Here is a 25,406-nt window from a genome sequence, read left to right on the forward strand (position 1 = left end):
AGTACTCACTGCAGTCTGGCAGCCAGGGCTCAAATCCTGTGGGGTAAAGAAAGCACTGTACAGCCATCAAAGCTCTGACAACTGATGGAACTGGCCAGAGGATGTTTCCTTGAGTGGGTGGTGGGGCGGGAGGAAGACTTGCTCTGTTTTGGGACATTTACTATGTTGACTTCTGGGCCTGAGCATCTGGTTCTGTCTCTAGGCAGAGGGGAACCCACTCTCCCCGGTGCTGAGTGAGCACTTCTCAACAGATCAAGGTTCTAACACTCTGTGGAAGCCCGAGTTGATGGCAATAAAACAGTGCTGGCCCACAGTCAAGGCTTCCCAAGAGAGCGGGCCGCCTAGTGCTTTTCTACACAGGGCCCCCTGTGGTTCAACGCTCAAGTCTTTAACTAGTGGTTAAAAGTAAAGAGTATATAGTCAGGAGCTGTCCAGGAAGGAGTGAAGGTGTGTTTTAGTCTGGGGCTGAAATAGTAGCGCATTACAAATGACAGACGTGAGAAACACTAGCAGAGTGTTAAGAGTGAGGGCGTGAAACTGCTTGAAACTTACACGCAGTCAGAAGAGTAAGCCGACTAAGAAAGATATTTCCATCCACTTTTGCTGGTAATGTTAGTAATTATGTTATTGCAGTCTGTGAAGAATGCTTTTCTCAGGCGAGCAAAATGGCTCCATAGTGGCACATGCCACTAAACCTGAACACCTGAGTTTACTTCCTGCAATCCATGTGGTAGAGGGGAACCAGCTCCTGCCAATGGGCCTGTGATCTATCCCCATGACCTGCAAGTTGTGGTACAGGTGTGCCTCACATATGCACACTCGTGAGTGCATGCACACGCATGCACACACACGCTAAACCAACAATTTTAATGCCTTTTTTTTTTTTTTTTTTTTTTTTTTTTTTGGTATAATGGTCTCACTGTGTAGCCCTGGCTGCCCTGGAGTCTGCTACCACACTAACCCTTCACTGCCATCCTGATAACCACTTAGACGTGGAGTTTGTTCAGTGAGTTTCTGCGTTTGCCTCTTTTGGCCATGACTAAGAGAAGGCTGGCGACTGGGCATCTGATGCCCCAGCTGGACATGCAGGACTTTGTAGGCACAGCTGAGTCTTTGTTTCCCACCACTGTTTTCAAGAGAAGGTGTTCATGGCACTGGTACCACGGTTCATCAGGTGAAGGTGCTAGCTGCCAAACTGATGACTTAAATGTGAGCCCCAGGACCCACAGGGAAATGTTGGAAGGAGAGACCTGACCCCCGAAAGCTGTCCGCGTGCACATGTTCCCGGTAAATAAATAACTGTCAAAAAGTAAGAAGCCATTTCACTAGTAGGCAGCCCGCAGTCGTTTGCTGTAGCCTGTTCGTTTGGGACCAGCACAGAAGCTCTCTCAGGGTCTCAAGCATTGTCTTTTTGCATTATGTGACGGTTTGGGGTTTTCAGTTGCTTCTGAGCGCAGCCATTAGCATTAACAAAAGTATAGGTTTGGGCTCTGCTCGGGAACTTACACAAGGACGGTTTCAGCTCTCTCTGTGAAACTGGTGAACCGGTGCCATCTTTGATTGGATCCTTCGCCCTCTTTGCTAGACTACATCATTGCTTGGAGATAGCGTCTGTTAAGGAAATACGCCCGAAACTAAAAAACGAGGTGGTCTCATAAGACATTCCCTTTCGTCCGTCCACCACAGTGGAGTCCACCCCTCCCGAGTGCATGCCTGTGGGCTAGTCACGAAGCTGTTTGCTTTGTGGCTTGCCTGCTGTCCACTGGGGAGCCCCTGCCCCTTTCATTTTCATTCTTCTCTGACTACAGTGCTTTTGAACACAGAACGCCCCATCCTCCCACCACCCAAACTCCACATTCCAACGCCGTGATCTCATGGTACCAGGCAGGTCTCCCCTGCCATGCCGTCAGACCGCCTGCTGGCTCTTGCTGAGGAACGGACTGCAACGTAAACTCAGCGCCAGAGAGCAGGGCGCTTTCTGTATATTTTTAAGACCAGGGATCCAGATCCCATTTAGAGGCTGTGTTTGTTTAATAGCTCCTTGAAAACTGAACAAAATACTTGCTGTTGCTCTCACTTCTTGGTAACACCATTCTGTCTGCGCGCATGTGCGGAATCTCGGAAACCGGGATGGGAAGATGCCTTAGCCCAGGCTGCGTCCGTTCCCACTGCTCGCCAGGCTGCTTTCCCACAGTCACTCTTCTCGTGCGCCCCTCTTCCAGTCTTCTCAGGAGTTTATTTTCTCCCGTTCTCCTGGGGCACAGTTTCTGAGTTTGAGCATAGGGGAATTTGTATGGAATTCTGCATAATCTCTTTTTTTCCAGTTTATCATTCCTGGTCTCCCTTTCTATTACCATAAACAGCAGCTCTTCTTCCTGGATGGTATTTTCGCTTCCATCTATTAAGTTCAGAGTTTGTTTTTCTGCTTTACTTTTCTCCTTCATCAATCAACCCTGATGCCCATTAATCATTTTTCAGTGCCCTGGAAACCCTTTGCTTATCCCGGTATCGGAGCTGTGTAAGGGCCCTGGGTGCTGAGGAAGCCTCTCCTATATATGTTCTTTTCCCTCTCGCTCCTTCCATTCAGCCGCTGCTCCCTCCTGTCCCCCTCTGTCTCTCTGTCCCCATTCTTCCCGCCCCTCTTTCCACTTCTCCCAGTGTCTTCCCTTTCCCCCTCTTCACTTCCTTCAATTCTCAACTGGAAAATATTTTTTTAAAGCTTTTTATAAATTATGGTTTGAAGAGCTCACTGAAGGGGTACGCGTGTGAGAACAGAGGATGGGATCGTGAGAGGTTTGGTTATATTTGTTCATGGTTACTTGAATGACATTTTTCATATCCTCAGAGCTACAAATCTTTTGGACCCCCTCCTGACTGCTTGGACCAGATTCAAAGCTGGACTGTAGAGATAGGATGGAACATTCTATTTTGGCACTGTCATCCTATTAGCAGAGAAAAAACACAAGTTGTATTTGTAGAATTTGGACTTCTTGGAGAAAGAGGAGAGAAACACTTAAGTCGCCTTGACACTTATTTAAAGTAGATTAGCTCTCGGGCCTATTGTTAGGTAAAAAGATACAGCTGTAATGTGCTGTGTAGTTTCTCATGTTGGAGAGTCTCGTGCCATAAAGGCCTTCGTTCTGCCTCAAACTGTCTCATGTCAGGTTCTAACCAGAATCCTCACACTCTTGTGTGACAGAGGTGCCATTTCAGAACAAGAAAAAAATGGCCCTTTCACACAAAATAATCAAATATTCTTAAAAAGAAAATCAAATGCCTGCCTTCCAGCTTATGTAAAACAAAAGTACCCCAAATGGATGCAGACCAAAATTTGAGTGATAAATAAGGCAGTAAAGTGCATGCATACAATGTATATAAATATGCATGTGTGTGCATATATGTGTGTGCATACATGTATGTGCATGCACATGTCTTCAGGATAATTTATATGAATATGCATAAATGTGTGTGCATGCATTTGTCTTTAGGACCTTATCATATTAAAAGATTTCTGTTATGACACAACAGTCTGTAGTCACATGCTTTACTCTTATTTAACTACTAAAGAACTTCCCTTCCTTCGTCAAAAGATAACAGGAGGAAACAAGCACATAGTCTGGTAAATATATTTCCTCTATGTGTAATTAGCTATAGCATCTAGACCATATACAAGTTCTTAAGTAATAAAGACAACTCATCTAAATAAAGCACAGAATAGCTTAAACAGGCTATTTACAATAGAAGTAAAACTAGGCAATAATAAAAGAATCTCAACTTCTTTAATAGCAACGGAGATGAAGTTAAGCTGCAGTGAGACTCTGCCTGTGTCTGTTCTGTTAGCTAAAAGACTAGGGCAAGCAGTACCAAGTACTCAGGGATCCGAGCCACAGGGACTGTTGTAGAGAGCAGATGTTGTTATAAACTTGGGAGCAGACCACCAGGCTCTAGGGTGGCAGAAGATGCCTGTGTATACAGTCCACCCCTGCTCTAGAGTAACTTGACAAGGGCCTCACAAAGATCTATGTAACCATCCTCTGTAACCATCTTGCAAATGTTTAGACCTACAGAAATATGACAAAAGTATTTTACCAAAACCAATAAAGTCTTAATCAGTGATGCTGAGCAGAACCTGGTACCTAGTTGCATTATCTATTTTCCTGTTGGTTGATATGACAGCATCATCAAGGCACCTTGAAGAAAACAGTTTATTTTGGTCTACTGCTCCATAGGGCTAAGAGTCCATCATGGTGGGAGGGCATAGCAGCGAGCAGCAGGAACAGCGAGCAGCTGAGATCACGTCTCAGCCACAAGCACAAAGCAGAGAGAACAAGCTCAGTGGGGCGAGGCTGTGTGATCTCAAAGCCCAGCCCCAGTGATGGACTTCCTCCGGCATGGCTGCTCCTCATAAACCTTCTGCGACCAGCTGGGGCCCAAGTGGTCAACTACTGGTCTAGCACATGTGAGGCTTTCTCATTCAAATCACCACAGAGGTAGAGCTACTTTGCAAAAATAGGAAAGAACTAAGTAACAGGAGATTTTAGCCTAATGTATGGCCTTCATTTTTTTTTTCAACTACAAAGAGTGAAGTCACTCACCAAACTCTAAGGCTCATTTAATCTCTAATGGGATGAAGCCTACATGCACAAGCATTGTGGTGCCCACAAGGACCAAAGCCCGGCTTTTCCTCTTGGTAACTGCTGTCCATTTGCCTCGTTTCTGGCACAGTCTGCTCACAATTATACTGCTGCTTTGTTCCTCAATCTTTGCATAAATACGGCCTCCATCTTCAGCCAGACTGCTCTCTTTTGGCCGAGCAGACCTTTTCTTAAGTGTCTTCGTGCTCGTACACTTTGGGAGTAGGAGGACGTATTTTTAATGACCCTTTGTCTCCAGCAGCATCCAGCATGGTGATTTACACAGAGTACACACAAAACAGTGCGCGCTCATGACCATCTGGCTGCGATTTGTACAAGTAAGACTGTACCATAATAGGCACGTGAAACTCATGGACGCCGCCTCCAAAGCAACTGTGTTTATTTGTTTGTTTTCCTTGTTGCAGAAAGACAGTGGGGAGCGAGTGTTTTCTGGCATCCAGCCTACAGGAATCCCCCACCTGGGAAATTACTTTGGAGCCATCGAGAGCTGGGTGAAGTTACAAGAGGAGTATGACACAGTGCTATACAGCATCGTGGACCTGCACTCCATCACTGTCCCCCAGGACCCCGCCATCCTCCAGCAGAGCATACTGGACATGACAGCTGTCCTCCTCGCCTGTGGCATCAACCCAGAGAAAAGTATTCTTTTCCAGCAGTCTCAGGTGAGCACCTCAGACCAGAGCCCAGAAGACTTGGGCTTTCACGTTGTTTGAAGCTTCTGTCACCATCTCATTTTAATTGTTCAAGGATGATTTCACCTAATGCCATGTTTCCAGTTTAATGTTTACTCGCATTCATACCATGAAGTCTCCTTCTATTTCAGTACTGGTTTCTTTTTTAGCTTTTTCCTCCTATGTTGTATAGTCTCTTTCATCCACCCCCAAAGTGATGTCGCACTAGTGCTTTGAACCCTGGGATTTTTTTTCTGTGCTGGATGACGTTCAGTCCGATGACCTGCCACTGCTGACTAAACTCGCTGCAATCAGGAGTGAATTTTTTGACCAATGATTTTTTTTTTATAATTCCAGTTGTAGTTTATTAAGTATTGAATTTGTATAATTTCCATTGTTCATTCTTTGGACAATAGCATTTGAAAGGACTTGAAGGAACAAGCCAGGAAATAAGACAAAGTCTTAATGTCTTGTGTATAAGCCAAGAAAGTTTTCAGAAAGCCAAGATAAACAAAGCCAAAATGTTTGACTCATACCTTCACGATGGATGAGTCAGTGTGTCTTTAGACAGGAAGAGATCCTGGCCCAGAGACAAGCTAGCGAAGAAGATAAGAGCTCTCGCTGGGTCACACCCTCACTGTGTATCTGCTTCAACCTGCAGCAAAGCCACAGTCGTGGGATCCCCTGTCTTGATTACACACTTCTACTGAATGTAAATTCTAATATATGGTTTTTATTAATGCAGACCTTACTGTGATGAGTCTCACAGAGGAACCAGCTGGAAGCATGCTATAGGAGTTGTGGAATGTTTGCCTTATATGCTCAGAGTCCTGAGCTGAATCCCCAGCATGGCCAAACACACAATTGTACGCGTGCGCGTACACACATGCATGTACCCACGCACGCACGCACATATTAACAGAAGAATACCTCTCAAAAACAAAATCTTCAATATAAGCTTGTCACCATGCATGTGTGAAATAATGTCATCATTAAAAGGATCATGCAGACAACTTACCTAGATTTTTTTCTTTTTTACAGTCTATTGGAAGCTTTTACTTACAACTTCTCGAGTTTAACATTGGACAAATCTAGAACATTTACCTATATTGGGCCAGTATGGACTCTCAGTAATTCCTGTGCATTCAGTAACTTTTGCTTTTTAAAAAGCAGCAATAAATCAGCTGCATCTTCTGCACGCCTGTTCATCAAATACTTGTGAACATTTATTTTGTGCCATCTTTACTCCATAATCTTACTTTTAAAAAAAAGTACTTATTTTTATTTTATGTATGTGTATAGGTGCTTTATCTGCATGGGTGTCTGGGCACCGTGTGCATGCAGTACCTATGGAGGCCAGAAGAGGGGGCTGGATCCCCCGGAACTGGAGTTACAGATGGTGTGAGCCGCCATGTGGGTGCTGGGAACAGATCCTGGTCCTCTGCACAGCAGACAATGCTCTTTCCCACTGAGCCATCGCCCCTGGCCCAGTCCGGCTTTCTTCAGGCTGCTGACCCCCAGTCCTCTCACCCTGTCAGCCATCCTGCTTTGGAAACACTCCCCTTCATTCCGGAGGACTGTGGTGCCGGCTTATTCCAGGCCTGTCAGTGCCACTCCTCCTGAAGCCACGTTCTGAGTCACCTAATGCATTTTTCAAAGCACGTCAGCTTCGCTTCATCCAAGCTGGCTTTCATACAGGCTCTTCTTTGATCCTTATTTGATGTTATTTCTAAAAATTGCATTCTCAGCCACAAGTTCCTATTTCCATATTTCTTAGAGGTGACTATGTCTAATCTCTCCCAAAGTAACTGCTTGCCAGGTTGCTTTTTGAAGTAATCTTTAAATTAAAGGCTATTTAATTCAACAATTCTACTTTCAGCTCGTTTCTCCAAGGGTAACTACCATACGATAATATTTTCACTCACATTAGCATATTATAAGTATTTCTTTCTCTGTAACAGACTTTTGACAGTGGCCTCTATAAGGCTTATAAAATGTGTAATAATTGAGATCACTTCTTTATCCTGTAACACTTAAGAATGAGGAACCCACGGTGTAATTGTGTGGGTGCACTGTCTCATAAGTGAGGAATACGAGTGCTCACCTTTTCTGTGATGCTTCCGCAGGGGGCTAGCATTGCGGGCCAGGCAGAGGTAGGTGACCAGAGTGGGGTCTGCCTGATGCAGCCTCCAGCCTCTAACACTGCCACGTTTCTTTGCTGCCTTGACTTCTGCTTTGTTTTGATCACAGTTCTTTGTGGAGGTACCCAGTGTAGGGGCATGTGGGCATTTTATATGATGTCCTTTAGGTGCCTCCACACTGTTTTTCAAGATGGCTGTGCTTTCAACCCCCACCACTCTCTTTCATGAGTTTCCTTTTCCCAAGTTCCGCCAAAATATATGATCTTTTGACTTTTTAGCAGTAGCAATTGAAGAGATGTGACGTGACCAACCTATGGGGTCTAAGATGAGTGTGAGGAACACAGTGACAGGAGAGCGCATCCTGTGGGGTCTGTGAGAAGAGTGTGAAGTCGTGTTTCCACACTGGTGGGGTAGGGCTTACCTGTCTCTGCCTGCTGACCCTCCCTGTATTCTTTCCTCAGGAGCAGCAGGCAGAGGGCCAATGGGAAACTCACGTTAGGCTGTTGGCCCTCATCTCACAGAATGGCAGGCATCTTCTATGGGTACAAACAGAGCCTCCTGCCTGCCCTCAGGCCATGCTGTTCCTCAGTGAGGTCTTGGAGGGCAGCAGGTTAGCCTTTCTGTCACACTGAAACAGTGGCATAGACTTAACTTCAGTTCATTGTGTTTGGTGATCTGGTTGGCTTTCACCAACAACTTTCGGAAGTAGATATTGAAAAAGTTTTTTTGAATTTTAGAAATTTTGATAAATCAATTCCTAATATAGGAGACAGGTAACTCACATATCATTTATCTGTATTGTTGTTGTTGTTGTTATCATTATTATTATTACTATTTTGGCAGTTTTGTGGTGTATAAGATTTGGCTGCTAACTCTGATCATATAGTGAGGGAAGAGGTCCCCCTCGGTCACAGACATAGGGGAGGGGAATAGGTAAAATAGGTAAAAGCTGGAGGGAGGGAGGAATGGGAGGATACAAGTGCTAGGATAACAATTGAGTTGTAATCTGAATAAATTAATAAAATTAAAATTAAAAAAAGTTTTGGCTGATAAATATAGAACAGAAAGAATATAAATTTATTAAATAATTATCAAGATTTCACAACTAAGGCCATTTAAAATAATACCCCCACATAATTAGTCACAAATAGAATTAATAGTTTTTGAAATTGTGAGTTACATAAGAGTATTTTTTTTTCTACCATATAATGTGTTTGTGGGTATAGCCACTGGGTGATGATTTTCCCATGTGCCCTGGTTGTACATTAGAAAAAGCCCTAGTAATCATTTTAAATGGGGAAGGAATTTGGCTGTGTTATAATGCTGATTTTACCAATAATTTTCATCTGCTATCCTTTGCATTCTTTCTCAGCAGCCTGACTGGAACAGTTTAGGCATATTGAAGATTTTCTCCATTATTTTCTTTTTCTTCCTCTCCCTCTGGCCTGTAGTCACAGAGCTTCCCCTAAATATGCTTGCCATATGTGGGGAGTTTTCAGACCTTCTGAAAGTGTATGCGTGTGTATGTGCACATGAATAAGTTCACAGTCGCATGTTGTGCCAGAGAGGGGTGAGGTGGAAGGAGAGCGCCTGTCTATGTGTGTGTTTGGCAGGGCTTTCCCTCTCAAAGCCAAAGTCATTGTCTTTTGTTTTTGGCAGACCTGAGCACAGGTCCGATCTGAGTCCCGCAGATGTCTGTGAGGTACAGATTTCCCCATCTCTCCCTGTCACTTTCCCCGAAATATAATCACCCCACAGATGGAAGATAAAAAATAAAAATCAAAAAATTAAAAAAGGAAGAATTAGCCTTCAGCACTGGCTGCCAGCAGAGGTCAGAACAGAAGGAGGGTTTGGAGTATCAGATATCAAGTTACTTGAGGGTCCAGAGCAGTCCAGAAAAAGTCAGGGGAGCAGGGTGGAATCTGAAGCTTTGGAATGTAGCTTCTTTCTCTAATTAGGGTTATGTTTTGTTTCCCAGGAAACTAAAATCAATAATAGTAATAAATTAAAGGGTGCTATAGGGGAATCAGTTTCTGAATAAAGGCCAAAGGAACTGACTAGATGGATCTGGGTCCAGGAGATTCACGGAACAGTTATACCTGACTCCTCTCTACCCTGGGAGGTAGAAAGGCAGATCCTAAAGTGACCCTGGCTCTGTGTATCCTGGTGCTCTCGCAAGTGCAGTTGGGTATGGATTTATGATTATCGAGCTCGCCAAGTTGTTAGCTACCTACAAGGAGCGCCATGCTCAGCTTGTAACAGAGAAGGAACAAACCGCCTGTGCAGATGGACGACTGGACTTTGGGGAGGTATTTGTAGAACTGGCAATACCTCCAGAGTTCTGGGGGAGCTGAGGCTCCGAGTGGCCTATGGAGTAAGCCGTAAGCTGAAGAAAGGATTAGATAGGCGGGCTCTGCATGTGTTTTCTTCTCCACACACTCCCACCTGTACCGCAGTGCCCCTTCCTGGCCTCCATTCCATCTGGGTACTCTGTGAGTGGATGAGAAGGAACAGGACCGTAGTGTGACTGCCTGTGCCTTCATAGTGTGATTGCCTGTGCCTTCATAGTGTGACTGCCTGTGCCTTCATAGTGTGACTGCCTGTGCCTTCATAGTGTGACTGCCTGTGCCTTCATAGTGTGATTGCCTGTGCCTTCATAGTGTGACTGCCTGTGCCTTCATAGTGTGACTGCCTGTGCCTTCATAGTGTGACTGCCTGTGCCTTCATAGTGTGACTGCCTGTGCCTTCATAGTGTGACTGCCTGTGCCTTCATAGTGTGACTGCCTGTGCCTTCATAGTGTGACTGCCTGTGCCTTCATAGTGTGACTGCCTGTGCCTTCATAGTGTGACTGCCTGTGCCTTCATAGTGTGACTGCCTGTGCCTCCATAGTGTGACTACCTGTGCCTTCATAGTGTGACTACCTGTGCCTCCATAGTGTGACTGCCTGTGCCTCCATAGTGTGACTGCCTGTGCCTCCATAGTGTGACTGCCTGTGCCTCCATAGTGTGACTGCCTGTGCCTCCATAGTGTGACTGCCTGTGCCTCCATAGTGTGACTGCCTGTGCCTCCATAGTGTGACTGCCTGTGCCTCCATAGTGTGACTGCCTGTGCCTCCATAGTGTGACTGCCTGTGCCTTCATAGTGTGACTGCCTGTGCCTTCATAGTGTGACTGCCTGTGCCTTCATAGTGTGACTGCCTGTGCCTTCATAGTGTGACTGCCTGTGCCTTCATAGTGTGATTGCCTGTGCCTTCATAGTGTGACTGACTGTGCCTTCAGGAAGCGGTCTAGCCTCACACACCAGAACAAGTAAGTGTGGAAAAGTATAGGCATTCTCATCATCTTGAGTGTCACTGTCATCTCTTCTCATTTGTGGCATAATTGACAAATAACCCCCCCCCCACACACGAAACCTTTAGTGTCTACTATAGGGGCTTAAAGAAAATGATGTCACATTTGGCAAAAGATAACTTTCCATCGCCAGCCACTGTGGCTTCTTGGTGCCGCAAAGATTTTGTATAAGGTAGATCAGCAGATGGCCATCCAGCTAATGGCTGTCTCTTTTTAGTCTTCTTTGATAAAATATTTTCAGAAACTTACTGCTTACTTTTTCCTTTGCGAGGAATATTTTGAATATTCAACACTGTTAGATAATAGAGAAATATTCCAACCACTCAGAAAAGTATGAAGATGAATGATTGTCTTTTGAAATATTAACTTCTTTCATATAAGTTTTGATTTTCAAAATAAAACATTGCAAATATAGCAGAAACTTTTTCGCACACTCAAATTCCGTCCCATGCTCTGCCTCCCTAGAGGCAATCCCTATATCTCTTTGGTATTTATCATCCCCACATATGTGCTTATTTTTTTTATTGCATGTGATATGGCCATAAATAATCTGTATTATTTCTTTGCACATCTTCAAACTCTGTAAATGGTATCCTGCTGCACATCTTTCTGCATCTGTTAACTGTTTCTTATTTCATTTCTGAGATATGTTCATTTTTTTAAATTGCTGTACACAGTTTACTTACCCATTCCCTTAGCAAGAACATGTAGATTTTCCCCCCAAATTTTACTACAAACAACAATACTGTGGACCTGCTTGAAAATGCCCTTTGGTTTTTTTTTTTTGTTTCTGTTTTATTTTGGTTTTGTCTTTCTTAAATATCTGTTTGCTTGTTTGTTTGTATGGGAGGTGGACCATGCGCACACCGTGACCTGCACGTGGAGGTCAGGGACAGCTAGCAGGAGCTGGTTCTCTCCTTTACCACGCGGCTCCTGGGAATCCAAATCAGTAGTCAAGCTTGGTGGCCAGCACCATAGCTCTGAGCCCCCTGGCTGGCCCTGAGGAGGGTTTCCTAAGAGTGTAGAGCTAGGGTGGAGGGCTCAGCTACATTCCCACCCCAGGCGCCCTTCACTGTTTTCTGTGCCCAGCAACATGAGTGTTGTTAGGTGTTTTCCTTTTTCCATGATAAACTGTGCTGTCTCGTTGTAATTTGAATTTCTGGTTGAACTTAAACATTTGTTTTTCTGAACCCCTCTGTTCTCATGTGGCTTTGTTTTTGTTTGTTTTGTTGGTTTTTTTTTCCCATCTGTTTTCATTTGTTTCTCTTTTTTGGCCCATTTTTTAAAATTGTATTTTCTTTTTGATTTGAAGGATTATTTTTATATCTTCCAAATACTAACCCTTTGTTATATGCTATCTTTTCTCAATGCATGTGTGGGCTTTTAAAAAAATTATTAATTTATTCAGATTACAACTCAGCTGTTATCCTATCACTTGTATCCTACCGCGCCCCCCCCTTTTTTACCTTATTCCACTTTCCTAGGTCTAAGACCCAAGGGGGACCTCCTCCCCCACTATATAGTCATAGGCTATCAAGTCTCATCTTGGTACCCTGCTTATTCTTTCTTTGAGTGCCATCAGGCCACCCCAACAAGGGGAGGTGGTCAAATATGGGGCACCAGAGTTCCTGTCAGAGTCAGTCCCCGCTCTCCACATAACTGTGGACAATGTCCTGTCCACTGGGTTCCAGAGAGGGGACTACTCCTTCATGTTAGACTCTGAAATGAAAAAATACAAAGTGAAGGATAATCTCCAGGTATCAGAATGTATTGCAAATGAGAAATAGACAGTGTCTCTAAGGCACTTAAAGAGCAATTTGTTACCCAGTTAATCCTAAGAAAATGTATTTTTTATTGCATGTGATATGGCCATAAATAATCTGTATTATTTCTTTGCACATCTTCAAACTATGTAAGTGGTACCCTGCTGCACACGGGGAGCCACAGGACCTAGATGGGCAGCATTTGAAGCAGACAGACAGAATCAGCTTATTTAGATTGGGAATTAGTAGACAAGGAAAAAGCTAATGAGCTCTTCATATGTGCAGCCCAGAATTCACTAGCAAGTGCAAGCACTGACAGGAGGCAGCCCGAGCGAGGAGAGCGAGGGTGTATCACTGATCCAGCGTTCTTTTAATTAAAATCAGATCCCCAAACAAGGTTCTTGTTAAAAGGATTTGTCATGGGGATGATAAGAGTCTAATAAAAATAACTCAGCATGAAATTGCACATTTCCGAGAGGAAGCAATAAATGGGAATTTGTGAGTCTGAATAGTCTTCCAAGTGTCCTTACTAAAACCCCCAGGACCTGATTCATGGGAAGGTAGCATTTGCATGGGAAATAGGAAAGTCCTGAAGGACCCTGCAAGTGTGTCAGAGATTTGAACCCAGGAATTACTGAACCAGGTAATTGACTAGGTCTGATTAATATCTAGCAAGCATCTATTTGGAATCAGCTTCCCTGTGCTCTTTTTCTTGACTTCATTTTTTTTTTATTTTAAAAAATATAGCAAAATGCAGATAATGGCATAAGGCACATCTTGTTCTCAGCACAAAGATGAATGCTGTTAATATGTTTACCTTTCATTCCTTTTCACTTAAGAAAGAATGTTACCGATGATGGGGCTGGAGAGATGGTGCAGTCTGCAAGGAGCCTGCCCTGTAGGCACACGAGAGCCCGCGTCCAGGTCCTCACCAGCCACACACAAGCCAGTGCAGGTCTGTAACCCTGGCACTAAGCGGCCGTGGTGGACCTACTGGCCAGCCAGCAATGCCGAACCAGTGAGTCCCAGATGCCGTGAGAGACCCAAAAGGGAAGTGAAGGACAATAGAGGAGAGAAGCGCAGTGCGAGCCTCTCTGATTTACACACGTTCGTTCGTGCACGTGCACGCGCGCACACACACGTTCTATAAACATTTTTATTTTATGAGTATGTGTGCTTACCCGGCATATATGTCTGTACACCACTTGCACGTCTGGTGCCAAAAGAAGATGTAGAATTTTCCTGGAACTGGAATTACAGATGGGTTTTAGTCCCCATGTGGGTCCTGGGAATCGAACCCAGGTCCTCTGGAAGAGCAGCCAAGTGCTTCATCTCTCCAGCCCCATAAACTTTTATAATTGTAGATAAAGTTGAACTTTTTTTAGTCCTTCCTATGTGTAGCCCTTTAATCTCTCCTGCTCACATCCTTTTCCTCTCACCGTAGAGAACCACAATTTTGAACTTCATATGACCAGTGTAGTTCATAATTGATAATATTTTCCCACAAACATGTATTGAGGATATATAATACTTTTTTGTTTTGTGACTTTAAAACATTTTATGGAAGTAATATATTTGTGGTACTTCTCACAGTTTTCTTTTTTTCACAGAACACTGTGGTGTTCGTCTAGAGTGATTTGAATTGGGGAAAGTTGTTTGTCACTGGGTCTCACTCCATAGCACCGTTTGGCTTGAACTCACAGAGATCCACCTGCCTCTTCCTCCCAAGAGCGGGGACTAAAGGCATGTGCCACCACGCCCGGCAAAACAGCAGAACACACTGTTGCTGTGACCCATGTTTACAGTATCGCTCATCTCCTTATTGGGCAGAATATCGCGTTCCTTGTGGCTGTGACCAGATGCTTGAAAGGAGGCAACTTAAGGAAGGGATGGTATCTTATGGCTTAGGTCTGAGGGTCCAGTGCGTCCTGGCAGGGACAGCATGGTGGCAGGGCAGCTTGCTGCTGTGACAGCAGGGACACCAGGCTGCTTGCTTGCATCTCAGTGGTCAGGAGGATAGAGGAGAATACCAATACTTTACTTTTCCCATCTCTGTTGTCTAGATCTTCAGACCTAGGATGGTGCTACCCACAGTCAGATTTCCCTCCTTAGTCAGTCCTCATTGGAAAACTGCTCATAAATATACCCCATTATGTTACTGCATCTCATTAATGCCCTAATCAAATCAAGTTGACAGTTAAAATTAACTGTGACAGCCACATGCGTCATTCTATTGTCACACTTACTTTGTCATTTCTCTATGAATGAACTTTAATCTTGTTCATAAATTTTTCAAGTATTTAATGAGTACTTACTATATCCTGAGTGCTGTGCTAAGTACTCATGCTTTACCAGTGAATAATTCAAATAAAAATGGTTACTTTCTCTTGGATTAGCAAAATAAATAGTAACAGTAGTATGTAAGCCAACAGTAAATTATATTAAGATGGTGTCTTGGCTACTTTTCTATTGCTGTGACAAAATGCCTTGACCAAGGCAACCTATAAAAGAAACTGTTTAATTAGGTTTACAAGCTCAGAGGGTTAGAGACCATGGAGGCAGGAGCATCTGAGAGCTCACATCTTGATCCACAATCAGGAAGCTGACAGCACACTGGGAATGGGGCGAGTCTTTTGAAACTGCAGAACCCACCCCCACTGACACACTCCCCCGAACAAGGCCACACGCCCTGGTCCATAGGAGCCTAAGGAGACCATTCTCATTCAAACCATCATATTAGGCGATAAGTGATATAAAGAAAGAATGGGGTCAAATCCACAGTGAGATTGAGGGAAGAGATTGCTATTTCTGGTGGTGGGATCTGGTATAAGCCTTCTCAAGAGGTAATGACTGATCTGACTTAAGGTGAAGTGAGAGAGGAAGCTTCCATCAGGGAAAAGAACCAGCTGAGGTGGGTGTGTCCCTGTGAGTTTGGGGAACATAAAAAGGCCAACTTCTTTCCAACAAGAGCAGAGAGGGTAGGACACTTAGCACCGAGGTGACTGGGTGGAATAGGAAGACAGTATTTTTTTTTAACATTTATTAATAATGATGACTGAGCTTGTGCTAGGTATTGTTCTAAGGAACCTCACTTCATAGATAGTAGGGCACAAAGAGGGCACTTAGATCACCCAGAGTACCCTCGCAGAGTAGCAGAGCCAGGATTCAGAGCCAAGTCAGTTCATCCAAAAAATGAAGCTCTGGGCTGTGAGGGGTGGAGTCCTAGTCCTCCCTCCTGCCCTCCCTCCCTCCCTCCCTCCTTCCCTCCCTTCCTTCCTCCCTCCAGTCCCTCCTAAAGCTGCACACCTAGCCCAAGCAGACAGTCTTCCCCTAGAAGATGAGCATGCTCCTGTCAAGGATGTAAAAGTGCTGTGCTGTCCTGACAGAAGCTGCAGACAAGCTCTGGGGACAAAGCTTTAAGCCACACTGCCAGACTTTCATATCTTGCTTGGTAGCCTTATCCTTTACCCTCCATAACTGTTTTCATTGCAATCACCCTCATAAAATTGCTTTTGCCTACATCAACAGGTCAGCTTGTGGGCCAGTTCTTTCTGCAGCTTCTGGGCAAGTTCACAGCACCTAGTAAGTGCAGACAGTGCCTGAGCTTTACAGCGATGAGCAAGGCAAGCAAACTGCAGTGATGGAAGCATGCTGTCTGGTTCTGTTGATGGCTGCAGACTTGTTTGTGGGTGGTTAATCAGCCAGTTTGCTGCCCCGTACCTTTGTTTGGCTATAACTAAAACAGATCATATAGTTTTTTGTTTTTTTGTTTTTTTAATGGCTTCACAACGTAGGAAAATAATGTATTTAGGTATTTTTCACTTTCACTTTTTCTTCAAATAAGAATCTGTACCTTTCCATGTGGTTGCCTTAACTATGACAATTATTTCTCTTATTATTTCTCATATTGAAGACGAAGGGCGAAAAGGTAATTGGCTTTGACTTTTCACCCATTTCCTCTACTATAATTGGCTTGAATTAATTTAATGCTAATTTAAAAGCATAAAAATATCTGATGAATGTTAAATAATTCTCATCTCATATGGCCAAACAAAAAGCTACTCCAGGGAAAATATTTTTATTCATGTAGACACAGTTGTAAGCTTTTTATCACGTCGCCAGGGGTAAGCCTTGAAACCAGCATTGAAGGGGATGGTTTCTTGCCTCTTCCCATACATCCACAGTCGCTTGCTGTGTTTTCATTACTTTCCCCCACTCAATAAAGAGGAAAGAGGGTTCTTTCCCTCTTTTCCATGCCTAAAACTAATGTGTGTTAGCTGTGTTCGAATGGGAATGTGTTTTCTCTGGTGACTGGAAGCGACGCTCGTCTCCTTGGCTACTTTCTGGGTTGCTGTTTGTGCCGGAAAGCTGTTTGTTTATAGCAGCAGTTAGCAATTTTCTTGGACAGTTCTGTCACAGCCACTGCCTTCACCGAAACCCAAATTCCTCTTAGAGGAAAGATGACAGATTCCACCCAGCGACTTGCAGAACTTTAAAAGCAATCCCTTGTCGAGCGCGTGAAAAACAACTCTTCCTTCTCTCTAAGTTGAGAGGGGAGAAGAGAAACTATCTTGCTCCAGATGTCTGTTCCTCGCTAGTGAAACAGGCCTGAGCTGGCTCATCGCATTTATGTTCCCTTTGCAAAACCCACAGAGAACACATTTGGGGCCACTTTGCAAAGTTGGCAGGAGCCTCTGCTTTTTAAGGGAATCATATGGACACAGAATGCCACAATCAATAGACTCGGATTCCCCAGGGCCCAGAAGTGGGATGCTCAGGGCTCGCTCTCCAGGTCATCAGTTAGAGTATGGCCTGGGCCCAAGAACCTTCCCAGTCGTTGCCAGGTTTTGCTTACTTGATTAAACTTGATTCAAACAAAACTAGGTTGAGGAGAGTTTGTATTTTCTCGTTGATTAGTGGGGGCCGGGGTGGGGCAGGAGCCCGGAAGGTGGGGAAGGAGAGAGGAGGAGCTTTCCGACTCCCCTTTGGGAGACTGGTGGTGCAAGCAATCTGTTTTCTCATCACTGCAGATCTGGGCAGGCCAAGCTTTCCACTTAGAGTTAGGATCTTTCTTTACCAGATAAGTGAAAAGTATTGTTGGCTATTGTCATAGATTTAAGGGTCAGAGAGGACATCAGAGAGGTAAGGAGAGAACTTGATAGGTTTATTGATAAGCCTGGCATTTCAAGGGGATGGGTGAGCTGGGTGGTGGTGGTTCATGCCCTTCATCCAAGCACTGTGGAGGCACAGGCAGGTACATCTCTGAGTTCAAGGCCAGCCTGGTCTATGGAGCAAGTTCTAGGTCAGCCAGGGCTACACAGAGAAACCCTGTCTGGGAAAACAAGCAAGCAAACAAACAAACAAAATATCAAGGGATGGATGTCTTAGGATGTGGTGGAGTCCACATTGAAGATACTGAAAAAACTCTGGTTCCCTCCTCACTAGGGATGTCAAGGACTTAAGCAATGAACTGGCATTTGTAATAGTTGTTTGGTTTTTGTTTTTGTTTTTTTAAATAACTTCTTAACCTAATGGTCTTTCATCAGGAATCACAGCACAGCCATTCACCTGTTTCCTTTTAATAACCTTGACTTGGGTCATTTTCAGCTATTTTAGCCAATACCCATTGTCTGTCTAGTTCCACTTAGGCGAAATGAGTCATTGACCACCTTTCTTTCTTTTAGGTGTCTGAACATACTCAATTAAGTTGGATCCTCACCTGCATGGTCAGACTGCCTCGACTGCAGCATTTACACCAGTGGAAGGTAAATGCCAGAACATGCTTATTAATGGAAAGAAAGGCTTCTTTTGGTTGCTGAGCCTGGTTCTGGGAGTCGTGAGTTCACTCACCACCTTGACCTGCCACCCACTGTTGGCTGGAGCAGCCCCATTCACTTCTCTGCATCACAGTGTTAAGCAGACACTAGAAGGTCCCCAAGCCCCCTTCTGACTTCACAATCTGTTGTGTTACTTGTTTTATCTGTATTTGGATAGATGTAATTATAACTTTGAACCTACTACGTTAACAATCAGAATCTCTAGGATACCGGTCCCTGACGTTGCCTTGCATCTTAACCCTGGAATTAAGAATGTTTCTACTGTGGAGAGAAGAGACAACATATTGTATTTATTTAACATTTAAACAAGTTGAGCTCAAGCAACAGTTCAAATCCAAAGGAAAAAAAATTAAGGCTTAACTTTTTTCTTTGGATTTGAACTGTTGCCTGGCCTCAACGTCCTTTGAACATACTTTGAGAGTCATTGGTCTCTTCAAAAGTTGGTCTTCAGAAGCCATTCCCTAAACTGCAGCAAGAAGCCCCACTGCAGCGCCTGTGCCTGAGTGCAGCTGCAGCTTGTGAGACAGTCAGGTGGGGAGGGCAGACCCCTTGTGTTGTTGTTTTTATGAAATGGGTTACTTTACTTCTCTCACAGGAAGGACCCAAAAGACGCCACCGTTGGTCAGCATCGGAGGAGGGTTCGGGGTCCAGGGGTGGTGGGGTCTCTTCCCTAGCTCTAGTCTTTGTCTTAATCCTGGCTCCCAAAGTAGGAGAAGTCCATTTCCGTTCTGTTGTCCACCACAGAAATTGGCGTCCTGTATATGTTCAAAGAACGGGCATTAAATAAGATACTAACAGTGATGCTTCCGACTAACGACAGGCCACGAATTGGAAACAAGGGTTTTGTAATGTTCTCTAACATATTTCAATTTTAGGCTTTGCTGTTTTAGCATAACATTGTACCACTCATTTCTCAAGTGAATTTCGCTGTCCTGGTAAGACGTGGTAAGAGCAGTTCAGGCTGGCACAGCGAGCACAGGAAAAGTGATGTGAAAGGCAGGGGCGGGGTTATCGGCAGGACTGATGGGAAAAGCACCTGTATTAGCAGCACTCAGTAAGCACCAGTGTTCTCTGCGTCACCTCACTTCCTTTGTAGTAACAAGACCAGTTGCTGATGTAGAGCATCCAGGGCTGCAGACATGGCTCAGGAGTCACCACTGTTTCTTGCTCTTCCGGCACCTACACTGGGTGGCTCGCAACAGCCTGTAACTCTAACTTGAGGGGGTCTTGTACCCTGTTCCAGCATATGCAGAGGTCTACACACATGTGGTATGCGCACACACAGACACATAAGTAATAATAGTAGTAGTCATCGTCGTCGTCATCATCATCATCCCACAAATTAGACAGCAAGGTGACTCGGCACACTGCCCTGATGACCTGGATTCAGTTCCCAAAACCTGTAGCGGAAGGAGAGAACTTACTTTGCCTAAGTTGTCCTCTGACCTCTACATGCAGGCTTTGACATGTGCCTTCTGCCATCCATGTGCACAGGGGCAGGAGCATACACACGTGCACACAGCCACACACACATATTAAATAAATAAAGGTTTACTTACTAATTAAATGCAATGCAACTTTCAGCTTGTAATCTCTCTTTTCTTACACTTTTATTTATTGTGTGTGTGGTGGAGGGGGTATGGTGGAGGGGGTGTGTGGAGGGGGTGTGGTGGAGGGGGTGTGTGGAGGGGGGTATGGTGGAGGGGGTGTGGTGGAGGGGGTGTGTGGAGGGGGTGTGGTGGAGGGGGTGTGTGGAGGGGGTGTGGTGGAGGGGGTGTGGTGGAGGGGGTGTGTGGAGGGGGTGTGTGGAGGGGGTGTGGTGGAGGGGGTATGGTGGAGGGGGTGTGGTTGAGGGGGTGTGTGGAGGGGGTGTGGTGGAGGGGGTGTGGTGGAGGGGGTGTGGTGGAGGGGGTGTGTGGAGGGGGGTATGGTGGAGGGGGTGTGGTGGAGGGGGTGTGTGGAGGGGGTGTGTGGAGGGGGTGTGTGGAGGGGGGTATGGTGGAGGGGGTGTGTGGAGGGGGTGTGTGGAGGGGGGTATGGTGGAGGGGGTGTGTGGAGGGGGTGTGTGGAGGGGGTGTGTGGAGGGGAGTGTGGTAGAGGCCGGTGAACATTAGCGTGTGGTACCAGAGGGCAACTTGATGCACTCAGCTCTCAGTTTCCAGAATATGGGTCCTGGGGAAAGAGCTTGGTCATTAGGTTTCGTGGCAGGCACCTCTAGCCACTGGTAGTTGCTTTTCAACAATTAGCTTATTATGTTTCTTTTCCCAAATTATTCTCTAAATTAATCTTTTGTGAACATTTGTGATAAGAGGCAGAGTTGACTCCTGTTGATTTGGAGAAACTTAACATTGTAGTAATTTCTGAACTTAGCTGATTTGGAATCTAGAAAACCCCTTTGTCCTCAGTGAAGCGGATGAGAAACTGAGGAGGTCCACGATCCCTCCTGGGGCAAGGGGCCATGTGTCTGGCCCAGTGGTAGAGCTTGGGTGGGCTTTGCATGAAGGAGGCCCCAGCTCCAAAAATAAAATAAAACACCACGGAACTGGTAACACAGATCCCTCTTACTTCTCCTGAGGCCTGGAGCATGCACGTGATAAGCAGCCAGCTGATGTTAGAGTTGCCGAGAGGACGGAGTACGTGTTATTACAGGTGGCTCCACAGCACACTCCGCTTGCTTTTAACGTTTCTTAATTGAGCAGTGTAATTAGGTTCCACTCACATTTCTCTGTCTTCGCTCCTCAGGCAAAGGCCGCGAGGCAGAAGCATGATGGGACAGTAGGCCTGCTCACGTACCCCGTACTCCAGGCGGCAGACATCCTGTGCTACAAGTAAGGAGGGAGGCTGGCCCTGGTCTCATGCACTCCAGCGGTGACAGGAGAGAGGCTGTGGGTGAATGTCTGTTTGTTTGTTCACGGCAACGTCTCACTGTGGAGCCCAAGCTCCATGAGAACTTGTCACCCTCCCACCCCAGGCTCCCGAGTGTGAGAACTGCAGGCATGTGCTACACTAGAGTCTTTGTAACTCTGCTGGGAAAGGTTTGACCTGTGGAGGAGAGGCTGCAAAAAGGATGCGATGCACCAGTCAGCACCACATGCTGGCTCTCGGTCTGTTCCCCTGATGGACCAGTGCTATGCGGAGCTAGCGCAGAGTGCCTACTGTGTGGTAGAAGCCTCTCTGTGTCTTCTCTAGGTTAAGCCTTGTGAGGCTTACCATTGTCAGCCCTGATCTTCAGAAGAGGAACCGGGCCTCACAGAGGTCAGCAGCAGATCCAAAGTCACGGGGGCTAGTAAGCCTGGAGCCGGCATCCAAGGCCTGGAAGTGCTTGCAGTATTATGCAGGCAGGCTTGTCGATTGGGCCTGCAACCGGGTGCTGGGTGGCGGTGATGAGAGAGAGGTAGTAGCTTGAACTGCTCTCATCTTCTGGCCAGGAAGCAGAAGGGAAGGGGAAGGGAAGAGAGGAGACGATGAGAGAGAAGGAGGAAGGAAGGAGAACGGGCAAGAACAGGTGTGGTGCTCCACCGTGGTGGCAGTGATGCTGAGTATGGGCCCTCAACATGTGTCTGCTTGGTTTTGTTTTCTACAGAGGAGATAAAGTTCCGTCCAGACACTTGCTAGGCAAGCACTGTACTACTGGGAGAGATTCCCAGTGGTTTCTGAGATGGAGTCTAGCCAGGCTGTCAGACTGGCTCTGAATGCACTGTGTGTCACTTCACACAGGCTTCAAATACATGTCCCTTCTGCCTCAGCCTCTGGGTAGTGGGAATTCCAGGTTGTTTCCCAGCTCCAAGCTTATCTTACTATGCTGTGTCTGCCTTACTTCTCGCGCTGTTTGATGACGTCAGCGAGCTGAAGTCGAGGGAGTAAGTGCCTATCATGCTTTCTTAGTTTGGTAAATTAACACAAACTTTTTTTTCCTTCTCTGCAATTACTCAGACAGATTTGTTCTTACTTCAGATTTTAGCAGTCTTAGCACACAGTTGCTTCCTCTTTCCTAAGTTGAGAACATCCATCTTCCCGCTGCTTCCCTGCTTCCCTCCCGTGTATCTAAACTGCCAGCAACACTGTCTGAGCGCTTGACGTAACTAAGTCACTTGAGGCTGTGCCCACTGGTGTGAGAGTGCCTGCGGCTGTCAAGGTGCATATTCATCGTGGATGTGCTGACTGATGATGGATGACAGGCAGGGAATGTGGATTACAGTGACGTGCATATTAAAATGTATTATTTCTGAGATTTTTTTACATGTATGTTTTTAGACCCTACGTAACTGAAGTTGCAAAAATTAAAACTGGTAAGATGCAACTGATGTATATTTTTATCAATTGCCCAAAATCCAATTGGCAGAATGATTAAAAATGTTGCAGTCCTTTTATTTGCCAATTAGATGACAGGGAACACCTCTGGGAATTAGTGAGCACGTGACATAGGATTGATAGCACATGATACAGACTATGATTTTAGATGCAGGAGGACGCTGTGAGAAAGCTGACATTGGTGAAGTAGCTTCCTAAGCTCTCGTAGGCACCATCTTTAGAGTCAAGCCCAGGGTTGCCAATGTCTTGGTATCATACCCAAAACTGCAAGTGGTTCGGATGTAGCTGGTAAACCTGAGTTGAGAGTTTTCTGCTGGCTTCTTCTTCACTGTCGCAGGCTCCCTCCAACATTAGCAGGAGTCCCTCATAAAAGCGCTTAGAGTCTCCAAGGTAGGCACTTCTGTCCCATTCTGGAAGTGTCCCTTCTTAACGTCTACTGGGCTCATCCGTGGTTACCGTAGGGCTTCTCCCCAGCTTCAGAGGGAGGGTGGATGCCAGTGGCAGGATTTTTCTGTTCTCGGCAGCGTTCTGATAGGTAGAGACTCTTTGTTCAGGTAAACAGATAAAAATGTTTTTCTATAAAACCAGTCAATTACCTACCTTCAAGGTGGAGTCTCCTTCCTTAGCCTAGAAACTGCCTGCCAGGCCTAATGCCACATCAGATTACAGATGTGGGCATGTGCGTGCCCCTTTCTGAAGGACACAGCCCAGCCTGGCCCTCGTCTCAGGCTAGAGCACCTGTGCAGTTGGGGGTACTTTCTATTTGTTTCTGTTTTGTTTCACCTATTTCTGTATTTGGGACAAGTCATAGCCAGAATGTCCAGAAGTATTTATATTGTAAACACTGGTAGGTTGATAGATTGAAGGACAGGTAAGAATGTCTGTGGTTTCTGCCCAGCAGACAACCTGTGTGCCTCTTCACAAAATGTTGTGATGTAAGTCAAATATAGAATTTGTATTTGCTTTTGTCAAAAATGAGCATTAGGTTGTGTGGTATGGTAGGCTGGAGAACAAATGCGAGGAACGGAACAGAGAAGCCGCTTCAGATAGGCTTATAGAAGACACGTGAGCGTTTCTGTAGGAGGTGTTTAAGGAAGCAGGGAATGGAGAGCTGAGGTCATCTTATCCAGAAAGCATGATAAATAACAGGAAGTTAAGCCAAGCCTGGAGGTGCTGGTCTGTGATTCCAGCTGTTTATCAGGCTGCTCAGGAAGGTCACAAGTTCAAGGCTTGCCTGAGCTACAGAGTAACTTCAAGGATAGCCTGAGTGCCTTAGTGAGACCTTGTCCCAAAATAAAAGTAAAAAGATGGTAGGTGATGAAGCTCAGCGGGAGAGAGCTTGTCTGGTGTGCATGAAGGCTCAGGCTCCAGCACCATCAAAGTCGTAATAATGGTAACAGTAGATACCTGAAGAAATGTAGCAAACGTAGCAAAAGGTCTTCAGTTTTATTTACAATAGCCCTTATTTATCTGAAGGCATACTTTTAAATAGCTGACTATCAGAGGACCAGAAGGCCTGCTGCTAGAAAATGCCTTCCAGACAGGCCAGGGAAGCCATGCCCATGATTCCTCAACAGTATGGTCACCTAAACAAGCCCTACAGGGTAACACCACCAGATGACATGCCAGCACAAATGGGAGAAATCTCACAGGGCTTCAGCCGCAGACGAAGAGATATAGGCGGGTAATGGCTGCTCGGGGAGGGAGAGTCAGTCTTCTTTTGGGGCAAGCTCCCTGATAAGTATCTAGTCCCAACGATCAGTCCTAAACACATAGATCAACGCTAATTGATTCAGTAGAGACGGTGTGTGTGTGTGTCTGTGTGTCTGTGTGTGTATGTGTCTGTATGTCTATGTGTCTGTGTGTATGTGTGTGTCTGTGTGTGTATGTGTCTGTGTGTGTGTGTGTATGTGTCTGTGTGTGTGTCTGTGTGTCTGTGTCTGTGTGTGTGTGTGTGTGTCTGTGTGTCTGTGTCTGTGTGTGTGTGTGTGTGTGTGTGTGTGTGTGTAGCTGGGGGGGAAGGAAGAGTGGAAATGATGTAAATATGCTACTCATGCATGAAATTCTCAAAAACATAAGTACTTGGCTATATATTAAGTAAATATTTATTTTCCTTTTGTGTCTCCGCCTATATATGTATACATATAGAAAGACACACAATATTTTTTAAGTAATGTAATATAGTGATTCCAGGCAGTGCCACTATGCATGCTCTTAAATAGGAGAGAAGTGAGGACTGACCAGTGTTGAACAGTATTCACTAAGCATCGCAACAGCTGATAAATGCCTGGTGTTCAAATCCTCAGCATAGCTCTGGTAGACAGGTGGATGATATTCCCGCTTCCCAGATAAAGCAATTAGCTTTCAGGCTGCATTAGCGTAGTGTCTGGGCACTTCCCTAATGTTTATGAGGCAGCACCACTAATAATAATAATAATAATAATAATAATAATAATAACAACAACAACAACAACTAGGTGATGATGATGATGGTGATGATGATGATGAAGAAGAAGAAGAGGAGGAAGAAGAGAAAGTAACTGTGGGGAAACCCACTAAGTCTGCATAGGCAGTGATGGCCTAACTAATCAGCGAATGTTTCCCAAGAGTTTGAGCAGAGAAACAGGAGAAAAGACTCTAAAATCAAAGGGGGATACAGGTGGTGAGGGTGCTCAGC

General features: G+C 45.2%; 1 protein-coding gene across 1 annotated transcript in view; it reads left to right on the forward strand.

Moving 5' to 3' along the window:
- The window catches only part of WARS2 (tryptophanyl tRNA synthetase 2, mitochondrial), an 80,770-nt gene that overhangs the window by 49,001 nt on the left and 6,363 nt on the right, over positions 1-25,406 (forward strand). The window contains exons 2-4 of the mRNA XM_084755880.1: positions 5,060-5,317; positions 18,266-18,346; positions 21,161-21,246. Coding sequence (XP_084612006.1) covers positions 5,060-5,317; positions 18,266-18,346; positions 21,161-21,246 — 425 coding nt within the window. The remainder of the gene's footprint in view (positions 1-5,059; positions 5,318-18,265; positions 18,347-21,160; positions 21,247-25,406) is intronic.

Source organism: Acomys minous, assembly GCF_964271855.1.
Source record: "Acomys minous genome assembly, chromosome: 14".
NCBI lineage: Eukaryota > Metazoa > Chordata > Mammalia > Rodentia > Muridae > Acomys > Acomys minous.